The sequence below is a fragment of the Plectropomus leopardus genome, chromosome 16 (assembly GCF_008729295.1).
Source record: "Plectropomus leopardus isolate mb chromosome 16, YSFRI_Pleo_2.0, whole genome shotgun sequence".
Classification (NCBI taxonomy): domain Eukaryota; kingdom Metazoa; phylum Chordata; class Actinopteri; order Perciformes; family Serranidae; genus Plectropomus; species Plectropomus leopardus.
This window is the reverse complement of record NC_056478.1, coordinates 12,780,535-12,797,546: the sequence shown is the minus strand read 5'-3', so window position 1 is coordinate 12,797,546 and position 17,012 is coordinate 12,780,535. Positions and strand designations below refer to the sequence as shown.

At 40.4% G+C, this 17,012-nt stretch overlaps 1 protein-coding gene across 1 annotated transcript in view; it reads left to right on the top strand.

The window, feature by feature from the left end:
* Positions 1-676: 676 nt before the first annotated feature.
* Positions 677-17,012, top strand: part of mettl24 (methyltransferase like 24) — a 54,073-nt gene continuing 37,737 nt past the window's right edge. The window contains exon 1 of the mRNA XM_042503321.1: positions 677-1,686. Coding sequence (XP_042359255.1) covers positions 1,378-1,686 — 309 coding nt within the window. The 5' untranslated portion in view covers positions 677-1,377. The remainder of the gene's footprint in view (positions 1,687-17,012) is intronic.

Sequence of the window (17,012 nt, the reverse complement as noted above, 5' to 3'; positions counted from 1 at the left end):
GCAGTGTCCGTTTATAACTTGGCCAGATGGAACCAGATGAGGCAGTATCATATGCTACTGGACAACAGTCAGTTTGAAACTCTAACTTTGTACAGGAAAAATATAGGGAGCTGGAAAGTTCCTATAAAGTGGGCGGGAAGGGTGGTGGATGGGTCGAGCAAACCTCAAACTTTCACCCAGGAAAGTTGTGTTTGCAAAAAACACAATGCATGTCACTGGCACAAACTGACACGCCGTCTTGGAACATCAGCAATAAATGCAGGAAGATAGTGCACTATATGTAGATGTGAATGGTATTGACCAAGAGGCAATTTTTGAGGAGTTAAGATGAAAATGTGTTGGATATTGACAAGTTTTACTCAAAAGATACTGGTACTCCTAAAAAAGTACATTATTTGTACTGGATACTGGTTTCCTCCAATTACTCGGCTCAAGACAGCGACCAGTAAAAATTGACCCCTGACATAAAACGTTTGTTCAAGAAAATCAATACAATTGTTCCCCTGTAATATTTCTTGCCTCCCATTTATACACATTTTGCAGCCTAAAAACCCCCATGCTGAGAGAAAGTGCCAACTTGTTCACAGATGCTCAGGAAGGCCTGCGTGGGCCTGTGGTGCAGGCCCTGCCCATATCTAGAGTTACACAGTAACCCGAGAGTGTTTTGGGCGGGAGAGGCAACCCCAGGGAGGGGGCAGAGCAACAGAGGGAGGTGTGTGATCTAAGCAAAAGAAAAAGAAAGCAAATTAAAGGGGCGTGTGCGTTTGGAGAGAAAAGGGGGACTGGAGTGTGAGGAGGGAGTTCTCAAAGTTTTCAAAGAGGGCGGCATACATTTTACTTTGAATGTGTTTGCAGAGGCTCATGACACACACACTTGCATGCGAAAATCATTAAGATTACCGCAGGCACACACATGTGCAATGAGCAGAAGCGTGCTTGACATATTTAACATGCTGCTCTTGGTCTGATGGTGGACTTTGGACCTGAACAGCAGGAGAAGAGAAGAGAAGAGAAGAGAAGAGAAGAGAAGAGAATAACAACTCTTTCACAAGTAAGAGAGAAAAAGGGAGAACCTTCTGACAAGTAGGAGACAAATGAAGGCGACTCTCTGACAAGTAGAAGAGAAAAGGGACCACTCCATGACAAGTAGGAAAGAAAGAAGGACCACTTTTTCACCAATAGGAGAGAAAGAAAGACAAAGCTTTGACAAATAGGAGAGAAAGAAAGACAGTGTTTTGACAAGTAGCAGAGACAGAAAGACAACTCAGCGACAAGTAGGAGAGACAGTATGGGCTAGAAGCAGCCAAGGGCAACACAAAACATCTTGTTGGGAAGATGGACTGACACAAGACAGAGAGGACAAAATAGTGCATAGACATGGGCACCCGAGGACTGCTGCTACGTTTGGGTGTTCTGCTCACCGTTGTGTGTTTGTGCGTTCATGTTTACTTGGAGACGGGTTGGAGGGGAACACCTGCACCCCCGGGACGTCCCACTCATTCTACTGAGAACCGAGGCCAGCAAAGTCGAACCAAACCAGCAGTAGAGGAGCAGGACAGAAGCATTAAAAGGAGAATCTCCTATGTTCGAACACTAAAGAAGGACAGCCAAGCAAAAAAGAGGGATGAAGACAGAGGGGAGGACCCCTCAGCGCCGTGCTGCCCACCTCTCCACCCGCACAAAAAGGTATGTTCAATAACCCGTCAACTTTTGAGTTCTTAATTGCTACGATTAAGATTCTTGTAAGGTTATCTGATCCTAAATCAGTGTAGCGGGAGACAGAGCGGCTCAATAAGGAGCTTTCTCTCCATCTCTGTGAGTCAGTGGCTTAAAGCTCAGTAATCCCAGGAGGGTGATGAAGGAAGAACAGGCGGCAGAATCAATGCATGTTCAATGAGCGCCTCTGAAATGCTTTGAAGCTGAAAAAGAGTCTGTCACCGCAGTTTCTGGCAGTACAAAGCTGCCTGCATTTCTGTTTTTTAGATTGATGTTTACAATTTAAACAGGTGGAAGTTAAACCCAAACTACACAACCTGCAAACACTCCCCCTCTGGCTGTTTTCTATCAGTTGCAAATCTAAACAGTCAAGTCTAACAAAGAGCCATTCAGATGCAATGTCTGTTGCACTGGTTCTCAACCTGGGAGTCTTTGAGGGACAGTCAGAGGGTCTCCAGGAAAATGGCAAATAGTTTTTTATACAATTTAATTCACTATCCACTTTATTTCTAGCACCCATCATACTTTGTGCATTTTAGCTTTCAATATGGGATGAATCTGTATTATACTAGGCTGTTCTCATGAGCTGTTTGTATGTTTTCCTACAAAAAGTAATGCACCAAAATTCATATAATGATGAGCCAGCAATTTGTGCACAACCCATATATTTTGGAAGGCTGTGTGACCTACGTGTTGACAGGAGTAAAGAAGTAAACACTCCAGTTAGGAGGCAGTTTGGGGTGGTCAAAAACACAGGACTTGCCCTTGGGACTTTCCCCAAGAGATCAGTGTTTGGGACCATGTAAACTTAAGAGTGAACTCTTGATGTGAACTTAAACCTAACAACTATATATAACAATAACTTTGCTTGCCTAGGCCTAACCTCCATGACCTTACCGTACTTACTTAACGTCATTTGTGGGACACTAATTCAAAGAATATCATACATATTGTTGTATGAAGATACTTGGATTATACGGGACAGGTCACAATCTATACCTGCAGGTAGGCGATGGATACTGTGCTGTTACAGGAGCAATAACTTTTTGTTTTGGCTGCATATTCAACACTGTTGTTAAAGCCACCTATTTAGCTTAGTCTGGTTGTTAGTAAAGTAACAGACGGGGACAGCACAACAGGTGCAAGAGCTCTGCAGAGACATTTTAGAAAATGCTGATTTAACATTAGCTAAGAATTTATTATTTTTTTTAAACATCTGTATTTGCTGAACTGAGGGCAAATGAATTTTGGGAAAAGAAAAAAAAATAGCCACTGGACAGTCAATAGTAATAACTACCTTACTGCCACTTCCACTATCTCACCTGAAGTATCACCCATAATAATTTCTACAGCAGCCCCCTCGGGAATAATGTGGACAGAGGTGAGCCCAATGTGAGTAAGGGCGCTTTTCATTATGCTAACTTATGCTTCCTTGCATCCTCTCTCCATCTGTGATTTGGAGGCCATCATGAAGGATCTTCCAATCTTTAAATGCACCTTGAAGAGGTAAGGAGAGAGGAGGCTTCTGGAGGAGCTTAGAGTGAAGAAACACAGATGTTACCTATGTGTCTCCTACTGACATATCTCTCTAACATCCTTGCTGGCCGGAGCTAAGACGCAGGGAAGAGACGCAAGTGAGGAAAGCGAGGTGACCTCACGAAAAGCACCCTGAAAGTCATAAAAGTGACTATTTCGATCTTATGTATCAGTTCACTCAGGGCTGAGCGATATAGTTAAAAATGTTAGCGTGCTAAAAATGTTCATGTTGGATGATATCGATAGTTATCTACAAAAAGTCAAATCAGTATCTCTTTCAAGTTGAAAGAAGGATTTTTGCTTCTGAGTGAAAGTTGAAGAAATCATACAGTTAATTGTGGTAACTATTAACTATTATTTATCGTCAGAACATGAAAATATTTGTTAAAAGCAAATGTAAGGTGAATTCAAAACAATTATCAAAATAATGTCAATAAATAAAATAATAAATAGACAAAGAAATTGTTATTGTGGTCAGCAGCATATCAAATTTTTGTACATTTAAAATCATTTTGTATGTGCTTTAGCTGAAAATGTCAGCAGAATAAATAGGGAAAAAATCTCATCTGTGGTCAGTGCTTTTATAACCACTGTATTGATATCTGCCATTTCTCAATCCAAACAATAACAAAAGATGGACTTTAATAATGATGTGAAGTAATGATGAAAGTCTTTCTTACCTGACAAAGGCAGAAAACATGTTTACAGATGAGGAAGGATATGTAAGGAAGTTTTATTCACATTACCTTTAGTGACGTTAAGTCATATAATTACATGAAACAATCGGTAAGTCAGTCATGTTACTATCGTACCTTTAGCAGATGAGTAACTATACAGTGACTATAGTTGACGTTATAAGGCCAATTCAATCACAACGTGACTTTATCCGTGGTCAAAACAATCCCAATATAAATAACTTTATGCACCTTAAATGTAATTGTGACATAATAGGGTTGCTGTGCACATTAGTGGTCGGTGAAAGGTGGCCGTCTTGGCTTCTTCTTATTCTACTTCTGCTCATGTTACTTCTTCTCTGCCTTGCTCTGATTAATGTTAGGTGGCAGCTGGTGTTTAGGGTGCATTACTGCCCCCCTCTACGGGTGTATGGTTGATTTAATTATGTGGAGGGTTTATCAAACATTTTTTAAATCAATATCAGGGACAATTATATTGAGATAATTATCATTATCTCTTCATCACCTAGCCCATGTTTCACTTCCTTCACAGTTTCTCCTTGACTGTTGTTGAAAACTACAGCCTAGTACTCTTTAACAACTGCAGTCTTTTCATATGGAGGTCCCTGAAGCAAATTCTTACCAATGATGCGAAAAACGTTGAGAAACATGGATCTATTGGAGCGAACACAGCTATCCACATACACAACAAATACACACATACACACACTTCAGGAGCTTGACCTTTGACCTGTGAAGGGTGTGTTAAAGTGCAGGCTTAATAAAACTCCCACTTCCCTCTTTATGTGTCTCTTTGTACCTTTTTTCTCTTTGATTCATCTCAATTCTTTGCTCTCACCTCTGTTTTGTCATTTGATCTCTCTGTCCATCCATCTTCCTTTTGCCTTTCACTTCCATTTTGCCTCAACCCTCCCACACACACACACACACACACACACACACACACACACACACACACACACACACCAAGAAAATCCTTCACTCCTTGATCTTTCTTCTCTTTTTCAGTCCCCTATTTCTTCCTCTCTGCAGAATTTCTGTCTTCTGTTACTTTGGGGCAAGAAATGCTTGTTCGCTTTTGTCTTTAAATCTTTAATGACTTAAACCAACTTGAGATTGAGGAGCAACAGCGCGGAGTTTAAAATGCTGTTTTAAAAATCACTGCAGGGCTATTATGCCACATCGAGAGATGGGCACTCGTGCACCATCAATATTACATACCACCATATGCTCACTCTCCTTGCTTCTTAACACAAAATTTGTCACATAAGATGCCCTGAAGGGGCCCTGATGAAATTTCTGTGTCATACTGCAGACGTTTAACTCTCTCTCTCTCCTTCTACCTACACTTTCTCTTGCTTTTTTCTCGCTTTAGGCTCTCATCTTGAAAATCAGCGTTGCTCTTTCGCTCTGTCATGTTACCTTGTCCCCATGCTCTCATCCTTCCTCTTGCTTTTTCATCTCTCCTGTCTGTCTCAATTTAAAACTTCAGTCTCGCCTCCCACTTCTAACCCATTTTTCTTTTAGTTTTTCTCCTTTCCTTTAACTTCTCTCTCAGCCTCGCTTAGCTCACAGCCTGCTCTCGCCTTTCAGCACATATTCGTGCATCACAGATGAAATAATGGTCCGGAAAGCAGGACTGTTACTCTGCAAGGAAAATGAGGGGGGGCCCCTCCTGTGACCTTGATGAGTAGCAATGGAGGGATTTAAGAGAAGATTCCAATAGTTGCTTAGCAATCAACCCTGTGAATTCAGAATTTCTAGATGAATTGGTTTGTTTGGAGTTAGATTCAGGTTAATTCAGTGAGTTGCACTGTACTATTGTAAAAATGAGTCTGCATGCCTTCGCCCAGACAAGGTGTTGTACATGCCGTGTAAAAGCGATAGAATCCGTTTTGGCCAAAAATGATCAAATGCTTTGAAACACAACATTTTGCATTTATGTCATGCTGCCATAATGGTCGGTATGTTTACTACAGTATTACTGGTTCTGCTGTCAGCACGTTGTGGAAAGATCTAAATTTTATGTTGCTGCAGAGCACAAACAGAACCTCTTACCTGCATCTCACTATTATATATTTATGAGAATCTGAATCAAACCAGTGGAATGTTTGGCAACAGTCGTGACTAAATCTGCAGTAAATTTATGTGCAAATGTTATCGTTATGTTGCATTTCCAAATTTTCTTTCATCCATCTCATATTGTGTTTTTACATTTGTTTCTATTTTCAGCTTGACTGGTGAGGTAATAATGGTCTTTAAAAGGTAAAGGGAAAAAAAGACCACATCTCTTTATATAGACAGTTAGTGATGACACAGAAAACTCATCTTTGATTATAATTAGCTAAATGTACAGGAGGTAGATATGCCCCAACTTGGGTGATCACAATATGATTCCCATGCAATATCACAATAGTATTAAATTGTTGCAACACCAAGTTTATCGAGGTAAGAGGTGAGTGATCGAAAACTAGATGAAAAAGATCAAGAGTCTGTTGAAATATCTTATTTTCTATTCCTAATAATGGAAAGCTGAACTTCAGGGAGTCTTGGCCAAAATAATAAACAAACAAGCACTGGCAAGAAATAAAACCACAACATGGAATAAACCACACACAAATAAATTGCCAAGCCTAGCCAATGTATTCTCTTAGACCAGTTCGTATGATATCCAACGAAAATGCATACAAAAGTTTGTAACATACGTATTAGCACTCCATGGATGATGTTCGGTCCATAACATACATTTATACGTAATTAATGTTCAGTCACAGTGATTAGGGTTTAGAAATTTGCAGTTACTATGGTTAGGTTTAGGGGAAAAAAATCATGGTAAAGACATACCTTAAACTTAAAGTTTGCATGGTTCAGAACATGCTGTTTTTTTGTTTAGTTTTTTTTTTAATTGAACTGTTTTGCAGAGACAGTTTGCACTATAGTTTGCTAAATAAATATTAACATAAAATATAATTTGTTCTTTCAACACTGGACTGTGTTGTTAATGTACAACAGACTAGCTAGTGTCTTGAATCTGTCCGGTCAGTCTTCCAGCATCTGTGTTTAAACAATGCTTACAGGCTGCAGCCTGCTGGAGTTATTTCCTCTCACGCAGATGCAGAATGGACATGCTGATTGGTCATTGGCTATAATCTTTAAGGTGTGTTCGCGAGCAACTTTTTGGCCGAGACACAGGTGACGCATCATTCGGACTTTGTCCCCACTTGTTCTTCGCTCTCGGATTGGTGGGTTAAGCTTTAAATTTTTTCTTGACCTTGGAAACTCAGCTCAAGGTCCATTTGGTAGCTGTTCTAGAGGTGCTAATTGTTCAAATGTAATTTTTCTGCTGAGCACTTTTAGGGCTTCTCATCTATGTTTCAAACACTATGTTTATTGATTTGAGTTCTACTGATCTTGCATATTTATTTGGAGGTCATGAACCACACTCAAACTGAATTTCATGAATATATCAGGGTCATATTATCTATTAGCACATGACAGATCTATATAAGATCTATATATAATCCATAAGAAAGGTTAACTGAGCCAAATACTGCATGACTACTTCATGACTTCAGCCTTCGTTTTTATATGCTAAGAAATGTTGATCAGGTTTGTCACCTGTTTATGACATTGAATGGAGTTTTATTTGTCTCAGTCCTGATTCAGATGCAAATAAAACTCCATATATGTCTTCTTACTGATGCCAATGTGATTTAATCATATCAGTGAACAACAATTTCTCTTTCATACTACCTGGTTGATTAATGTCATTTTTACAGCTACAAGGTGACACAAACATAACACCAGCTGCTCTGCTATTGCTGTTGCAATCTAAAATGTCAAAAGTTCAGGATTTTTAGCTTTCAGGCTTTGTCTGAGAAACAAATGAAGAGAAAAATCATTAAGGAAGGCATTCATGGAGCTGTAGCACAGATGACAGGACAGACTGCTGCTGACAAATTCTTTCTCCGTTAATAATGTGTGTGTGTGTGTGTGTGTGTGTGTGTGTGTGTGTGTGTGTGTGTGTGTGTGTGTGTGTGAGAGATTGCCTGAGGGTCTTTTTTAGTAATAACCAATCTAAAGGAAATCTAATCTCTTAGCTGTTAGGCGTCCACATAAATACACTCACACACATCCTCTTTAATCATTTACCTCTTGCAGGTTTTCTCCCCCGCCGGGAAAAGTGGAGCAGGATGAGTTGGTAAATTATAGACAGTAAGACAGACATAAAATGTGTCGCGCCAAACAACAGCAGCAGGATGGAGGGAGAGAAAGAGAGAGGAAGATAAAGAAGAGCAGAAACAGCATGCACTGATGACTCAGCCTCCTGACTTTAATAAACAGACTACTGCCCCTAAGTCACAGTGACGCACGCCAACGCATTTCTATCTCTCCAGCTGAAAACTACTAAAAGCTTTGGAAAAGACAAGTAGCTGCCGGCAGCTCAAAAAGTCACCAAAAGTCACCGGATGACGCCATATGCATATCAGCATATCCATATTTGCTTGGCTTTGCCTCCTACACACACCAACTGCAATTCGTGGGAGAGAAAGTGCTGCTGTTACGCTCGGTTGGAAATAAGTACCTCTGATGTTATATTGAATTGATTATACTAATCAAAATCTGGGATAAATACCTTCTGACAAAGAGTCAAGAAGCTCTTTATCATAACCATGAGCTGGCTTGGCTTGATAAGTTTTGACTTGGTGTGTGAGCCCAGCGTGTCGGGATTTGCATCATACAACAGTGATACTCACTTGAAGGTGTGTCTTTAACTGATGACACACTTGTCTTAAGTCAGTAATGTATAAAATCAGTGCCTCTTTAGTGCTGTTAAGTACTGAACTGTGAAACAGTTGTTGGTAGCTGTATTTCTTCATACCGTAGTGAAACCTCACAAGGGTATGACGGTATCTGTGTGTGCCGTAGCAAGTTTTTATAATCTTTTAACGTTATCCTGACCACTTGCAGCCAGTCGCCATATCGGTCCAGTTAGCTGCCTATTCCATCAGCGATGTGCACTACAACCAATACGTTCTCGATACCGCATCTCATATGAGTTGAATAGAAAGATGAGTGTCTGTATTAAAAGTCATACTGTCAGGACTTCTAAATACCCTTACATACCATAATACCACATACCTCCAAAGTCTAGTAGATTCTTAGGCTTTTGTTATGATCTTGCTCTACATCCACCTCTTTTTTTTAAAATAAAAAAAACGGACCCAGTATTTTGCTGAATCACAACTGAATGATGACAAAGCCTATTGCTTGAAGGCAATTGAGCACATTTTGACCAGACTCCAGAGATGGTCCATCTCAGGCGGGACGTACGCTTCTATAGGTCCCACTGGACCAAAAGTCCATCTGTCTCTCAACACTGGAACAATGGGCATTTGTTTTCGAGTTAAGGGGCCATCGGAGAAATAGACATTCTGTCCAATGGTGCATATTTGGTCTAATGGGGCTTCAGAAAATTTGAACCATGGAAACAACAGCATAGCACCGCTTCTGTGACAAGCTGAAGGAGATGGGCACTCAGTATGCTAGTAATTTTACATCTATCACTATTGTCATATGATACACTACTGTTGCCCTTATTGCTGTGCTTGTCCCCCTGTCTCCCTCTCTCTCTCTCTCTCTTTCCTTTATGTCATTACTGATGAAGAGAGATCCCTCCTTTGTCGCTCTTCCTGAGGTTTCCCATGAAACACTGCAGAGTTCTATCTTTGCATTTTACAGCTCATCAGCGCTGGCAATTATATTTCTTTTAACAATCATACACTATAAGTCATAAACAATACATAACATCAGTCTACTCTGTATGTAGCTATTGCATACTGTCTTGGAAGAGGTTTGCCTTTTCTTTTGCTCTTCCTGACACTGCTCCCAATTATATTTTTCCCGCAAAAGGGTCTGGTGAGTTTCTCATCCTAACCAAGGGCCTGTATGGAGAGATTGTACAGTAATTTCCTTTGAGACAAAGCTGGGCTGTATAAATAAATGTGACTTGACTGAAGTTATGCAACTTCCTGCTTCCAATCTCAGAACATCTCTCTTACAATAATGTGACAATGAGTAACTTTAGTTTTCAATTTAGAATGTGTCTAATCATATTATGCAGCCTTATAGGGATAAAATACTGTTATTACATAACTGAGTTATTGTGTAATTCTGCATCAGTAAAATTCAGCTGTTAAAAGCGTAGTTAAGCAAATATAGCAACAACAGGAACCATCTTGACCCAGCTGTGAACTGCATCAAGTGTCTCATTACTTTTCACAGAGTTAAACAACTTCAAAGTCCATAACGCAACCTTCCGTACCAGCGAAAATACAGTCGTGGAAGAGGAAATGAGTGCTCAGCGCAACAATTGAGACAGGCTTTTCTCAAATTCATGACAGCATGTTCCCATATGTCCAGCTGCCTCCTGTCAAAAAATAGAATATTGATATTCACTGCTGTTTCTACTCCCTGGTTCCACTCAGAAAGTATTCATTTCTTTGAATTTAGTGAAGACAATATGTTCAGTTAGAGGCTTGAAAGTGATTTATGCTCCTCTTAAATCACTCTGATTGCCTGCCAAAGAGGCCAAATACAAACATGCAAGTTAATGTAGAAAATTCATTATTAAAGTTAAACTGCTGCATATGGCCCCTTCATTGCATATTCTCCCTGCCTGCATTCCATTTCACAGTGACAGTACTGTGACTGTGTGAGCGCTGCAGAGATTTTCTACAGGAAAAACTTTGCAGCGTCATTCTGAGATTTCTCCCAGATAAGCCGGCTGTCACTCACATGTCACACAAGCTCAGCCTCAAAGCCCACAGGCAGGCAATGCAAAGATCACAACAGGGAAGCAAAGTGGAACTCTGCATCCTTTCAGACAGTTTTAGAGGAAATGATCATCCAGTGATGAAAAGGTAATCTGCATAACCCTGTGTTACAACTGATCTTTTAATCTTGTTTTACAAAGTCGAAAGAAATATATCTATTTTCTCTATTATCCAGCTGATGTTGGAAAAAATGACGGATTTTCAGAAATGCAAACTATATGTTTCTTTTTGGTCATAGACAGAAAGAGAAATGAAACGAATCCAGGAGAGGGGGATTAAATAAACACTGTTATGGCCTTTGAGTTGACTCTAATTCACTGTGTTTGGAGAAAACAGACTACTTTTGATTGTGTTAATTGATTCCACCAAAAGCCACCAATAAGCCAGAACAGCCTGCACTTTAATTCAAATGATTTATTTTAATTAGATGGGACACAAGTTCATTTATCCGCGAGGCAAGTATTAATTACTTTTGTTCAAATAAGTGTCAGCGTGATTCCAAATGAACACTTTGGTTCTTAACGTTGATTAGTTCAGTGCTGGGATAAAAAGAGAACAGAAAACGCCACATTGTGATGTCTGCGCCAACCACTGCCAGCCAGTGATTGGCCCCCGGTGGAATTTCTAATGCAGAAACCCGGTGACCTTGGTCATGTCTTGGAAAGCTGAAAGATCTCGGCTCAATAGAGAGAGATGGAGGGAGAGAGAGGGGGAGAGAGGGAGGCTGTTCGAAAAGAATGAGAGAGGTTGACTTCTGTAATCCCAAAGGTGTGACTGGAGTCAGTTCTCAGGCATCTTTAACCTCTAGCTGGGGCATCTGGGGAACCGAGGAGTCACAAGAAATCAACGGCTGGGAAACTGACATGTCACCTTGGTCACACTCACACTGCCACACTGCCTGTTCTTAAACTAAAAATGTCATCCATTACAAACACAGCCTAGTGCAGTCACTGTTCCAATGTGGGTTTTTAAACACTTATACTTACTGAACATATAAGTCTTTGAGACCAAGAAAATTAGTGGCCTTTTGAAGTCTTTTTTTCTTTTTTTTAACTTATTCACCATATCAGTGCGAATTATTTTGTCAGTGAAGCTTGTCTTGAGTCACTGAATTGCCAAAAATGTAAACATAAAGCTAGAGTGCAGTGCCGTAAAACTGAAACATAAACATATGCTGCGTTCAAATGGAAGTCGTGAGCTTGTGCTGACGACATGGAAAGCTACGTACACAAATTCCTGAACTCAGGAACAGGTCGTGAACCTCACAATGAATATGTGAATATGTCTATACGTAAGCTACCCTTCTCATGAGGGGTAAAAACATCTTAATTCGAACGTAGAAATAGACAAAAGTCTTACAGCAGCTAGTTTTTAACTAGCCAAGGTGCAAGTTATTACTTCAAAGCTTAAGAAAAAAATAAAAAAATTGGTGTAGTACGCTTATTTACTTTCTTGCCGGAAGTTAGATATGAAGATTGATATCGCTCTTATCACTGTCCATTAAATATGAAACTATAGCTTGGAGACAGCTAGCTTGATGCAAAGACTGAAAACAAAGGGCGGCAGCTAACTTAGCTACCAACATGCAGCTCTTAAAGGGGACCTATTATGCTTTTTTTCTTATGCTCTTTCATAATGTTACAATGTCTGATATTGACATCAAATGTGGTTTAAGTTTCAAATAATGAGGAAAACGTAAGTAAAAGTAATCTTTGTAGGCAAAATATCTCAGGCTTCAGACTCATCTATATACTTAGTTTCTAAAGCTTATTTTCTGCTTTGGCTACAAGCTAATGTCAGTTCATGACAGATTTCTTTATATGGTCATCTGCAACAGGCACACTACTGCAAGGGTGTGCATTGCTACAGGTAGCCTCATACAAACATCAAGTAACATTTAAATTGAGTTGCCAATGTGAATTTCTCCCCAGTGTCACCATATTCTAGCTGAACATGTCATATTATGTTTAGAAGCTTTTACTGGTGATTTTTCATGGTAGAAAATGTCACTATACTCCGTTACAGTGCAGACTTGGCTTTTTCAAGAGAGGGGCTCAAAGAGACAGGTGCTAAATGGAGCATATCAGCAAGATGTCATGAACATCCATAGTAACAGACAATGAGGAAATTAAAGTGTGTTTTGAACAATAAAGCACTGTAAACACGTTCTTGTAGAAAATCAAAATATAGGTATGAATGTGAAAATAAGAATAATAGAATTTACACTCAACATGTTTCATTTTGTTCGTGTAATCTGGCAAAACAAACAACAACTGTGTGAGTATTTTTATTATTTGCCAAAAACAGTGATGTTGTGGAGTCTTCCCTGGTTGCCAAACAATAGCAACAACACACATACAATCAATAGTTACTGTATTACTTTAGAGATACTAGTAGATTGTATTGTTGTTGTTATTTGTTATGCATTTTTGGGCAAAGTCAGGCTCGCTGTTTCTCCTGCTTTCACTCTTTGTAATAAACTATCTGGTCCAATGACTCCAGCTTCATATTTAACGGACAAATATGAGAATGATATTGAGCTTGTCATCAAGCGTAATGTCCAAATGTTGAAATGTTGCTTTAAGGTTGTCTGCATTTGCCACAAAGGTTACTGTAAAGCGCAAAATCTGCAAAACATTTTTTTAGTCTTCTTAATACAAAACAACAAGAGCGAAATAACAAAGGCACTTTGAAAGTAGCGTACATGTATATAGTGAGGTAATAACTCCAGGCAAAAAAATCAGAGCAGAGTTATATATGCAGGCCCTTTGATTTCCCACATTTTTGGATCTTACAACCACAGTGACATCGCATTACCCCTTTTCCACATGCCAGCCACCGTCAAGTCAAGTAAACAGCTCTATGCAGGCACGCGGCTTTGCTTGCTCAATGAGAGATTAGTATCCAAGTCCAACTAAAGAAAACAGGCCGGCCGGGAGTCTGGGCCAAAAGGGGGGGGGGGGGGGGGGCACAAAGAGACCTTTCAGATAATCAATCACCCCCTCTCTGCAAAGTTTACAGAAATAGGACTATTTAATTACCAAGAGCAGCGATTTACACTCTTTTTAAACAAGAAAAACATCTGAGAGTGTATCTGATGCTGAGAGGATATTGCTTCTTTTATTGTGTCATAAGTAGGAGCATTATGGATCCCAAATCAAACAGTTTTTTTATAACATTGGCTGTCAGGCTTGGCTGAGTAAAACCTCCACAGGCAGAGTTGAGACCTGAAAGCTTCTGACCCCAGATCCATACAAAACCTGCCTCAAACAAGATGATCACAACCACATGTTGAAGATAGAAACACAGGAGCCACTCAATGCACTTTAAGCCATCGGCTGAATAAACAGAGGGTCTGTTGTAAGCACTAACTGGTATCACACAAAGACTCCCACTGGTCGGGGAAAAGTCAGTGTCAAACTGTCAAGTCCAGAGTCTCGAGGGCACAATACTCCCTTCAGACATGGACGCCTTGTCTGGAACATTCCACAAAGTTCTCAGCCTCCCTCCCAGCTGATATGAATGAGTGCATTGACCTCTGAAATGGGACGCCCTCGCTCCCATCTTTGCCACTCACCTACACTGCCCTGTCCATGTGCATACACACACTCACAATGAATACCTGCTTCCAGCAAATGGCACTCAGCCTAGGGTTTGTTTGTGTAGCAGACACCCATTTTAGTAGCATTTGACGTGCAGAGGTAGAAACCTCTGTCTGGTTACAAGGACAACAGACACCACTTAACAAAAGTAAGACAGAGGGCCAGTGAACCTCAATAACTGTCATTTAAAAAGCTTTTTGTTGCTCTAAGCCCCTAGTTCTAGACCTTTTTCATGTCAAGGACCCTTAATTAATACACATTAGGCCACAGACCTCCTTTTGATAAAATTCTGCTTCAGGGACCTCCATCTGTGAAGATTTTGATTAAGACTAAAGCACTATATCTGTTAACTATACTTGAGGAGGTAATCATGCAGGAAGAGGAACCAACCACCAGAATAATCACTCTTATGACTCTTCAGCCCGTTCTCACTCCCAGGGCATCACATAACGCTGCTTTTTCACACCGCTCAGCATGTGATATCAATGGCAAAGGCAGCCTATGGTATCTTTATGAGACACACTGGGCTTTCAGTCATCTCCATTTTAAACCCCTCTGCAGCAATACTAAACAATGAGAGAAAATGAGGCAGTATAAAGAGTGAGGCAGTATGCATAGAGCTGGACTGACGTGTGGTGGATGGGTCACAATTTAGACACGGTCGTCACACACTGACATCACTCATGTGCTGTATATGCATGATGTTATGTGTCAACGTACTAATTTTAAGCCAAAACATGAACTTTTTTTTTTAAACCTAACCAAGAAGTATTGTTGCTTAAAACTACCTACGACCATTTGAGCACGTGTTACAGTGAGTCTCAGCTGCGCTGCGCTATTAGACACAGAGGGGCGTGACAGTTCATCTGTATTTGCAGCCCATTCATATTCCACACTTGTCAAATACCGCTGCTTTTGCAGTGATTTCAGTGCAAGATCCCAGTGCCAAAAGGCACCGTTTGCGTTCACTTGATACGCTGCTGGACGGCATCAGCTGAGAGCGTAGCTCAACAGAACCACATGTGGTGTTATTATACCCCGCTGCATGGCTGAGTATGAACGTCCTTAAAGGGTGGGCGGGAAAGCTGGTGGATGGATAAAACAACCCAGGACTTTCACGCAGTGTCCAGTTCCTCATCTGAATTTTATTTTCTACACCTTGCCATGTGCCTCTTCTGCCTAATCATACCATCCGTGCCAGCATCTGCGTTTGTTGACATCTTGGCATTTATTGCTATGTGCTTATGTTGTGTAAACATAACCACTTGAAGCGTAATCCCACCATGTGCTTTTGTTGACATCATAGTAGCAGCATTTAAGGGATTGGACAATCCTCTATGATGGTGGAGGGTGAAGAACTTTTTAGTTATGGGAGAAAAAAGACGTAAGGAAGCATTATTGAACATAATGAGAAGCACCCTGACTCATGTTGGGCTCACTTCTACAGTGAATTAAATAGTGAAAATGAACCTTTCCCTATTTTTCTGGGGACTCCACTGGAAGACCCTGGCGTCCTTGGACCCCTGGTTGAGCACCTCTGCTCTAAGCCATATTTAAAACCCTTTGGAAAGAATATTTCTGCCTCTGTCTCTCACTCTTGCTTCATATTTTCAGTATGTGTTTGATAGCTGATGCTGAGTGATAATGAGAATGGATAACATATGGTGAGGAAGGCACAGAGAAGGGAGAGATGAAATTAGCAACACAAACACAAGCTGAGTGCTTATGGAGACACCACTGCTCAGTAATAATGCTGGCAAGACTCTAATCTCACAAAACAACCATGAACATCAACAATTATGCTATGACAAGGCTAGAAATATAAATCTCCCTTGCCATCTCTTTCAATTTCTTTACATTTTTTCAGTAATTATGTGCAAGAATTAAACAGACAAATTGGCAAGAAAAGTAAAATGATGAGCCGAGAGAGAAATCACCGCCTGTCTTTGTCCATCTTGCTGTCACTCTCTCGATTTTTTTTTTTTAGCTCCATCTCAGGAAGTAAATGTCATATGGTGCTCAGCAGTCTCCCTCTGCTCTTCCCAACTAGACATCAAACACAAATCTCATATCTGGGATATTGTCCAGGAAGACAGGCGCACACTTGCATAGACTGACTCACACACTCAGAAACACACATGCAGGTTTTAACTGCGAGCCTGCTGACAATAAGACCCCATCTGTCTCTGGAGATGCTGGCCAAGAGGGCCTCGATTCAAAGATGAGAAATATGATCAAATCAGACAAGGTGTCTTCGGTGGTGTCAATCACCTTTTGTCCATGATGGATCTCCTACACAACAATTTCACTCCATGCAGTGATGAACAGGATCATCTGTATCTGTCTGGATGTATGAAGGTTTGCATGAGTGAGGTTACCATGATGTGAATGAAGAGGACCGCGTTTCCAAGGCAACAGTCAGTTCTATAGATGTGTAAGATGACAGTATGTGTCATGACAAGTCAAACGACTCCAGAGAGCGCTAGCTTTACCGCACATGTGTGTTTGTGTATGTGTGAATGCATGTGTATGTGTGTGTGTGATAAGAGCATCTGTGTTTTTTTTTCAAATACACACAACTGATGAAATCTATCAAACCAAACCACACACAGCTGCCTCTCCTTTAA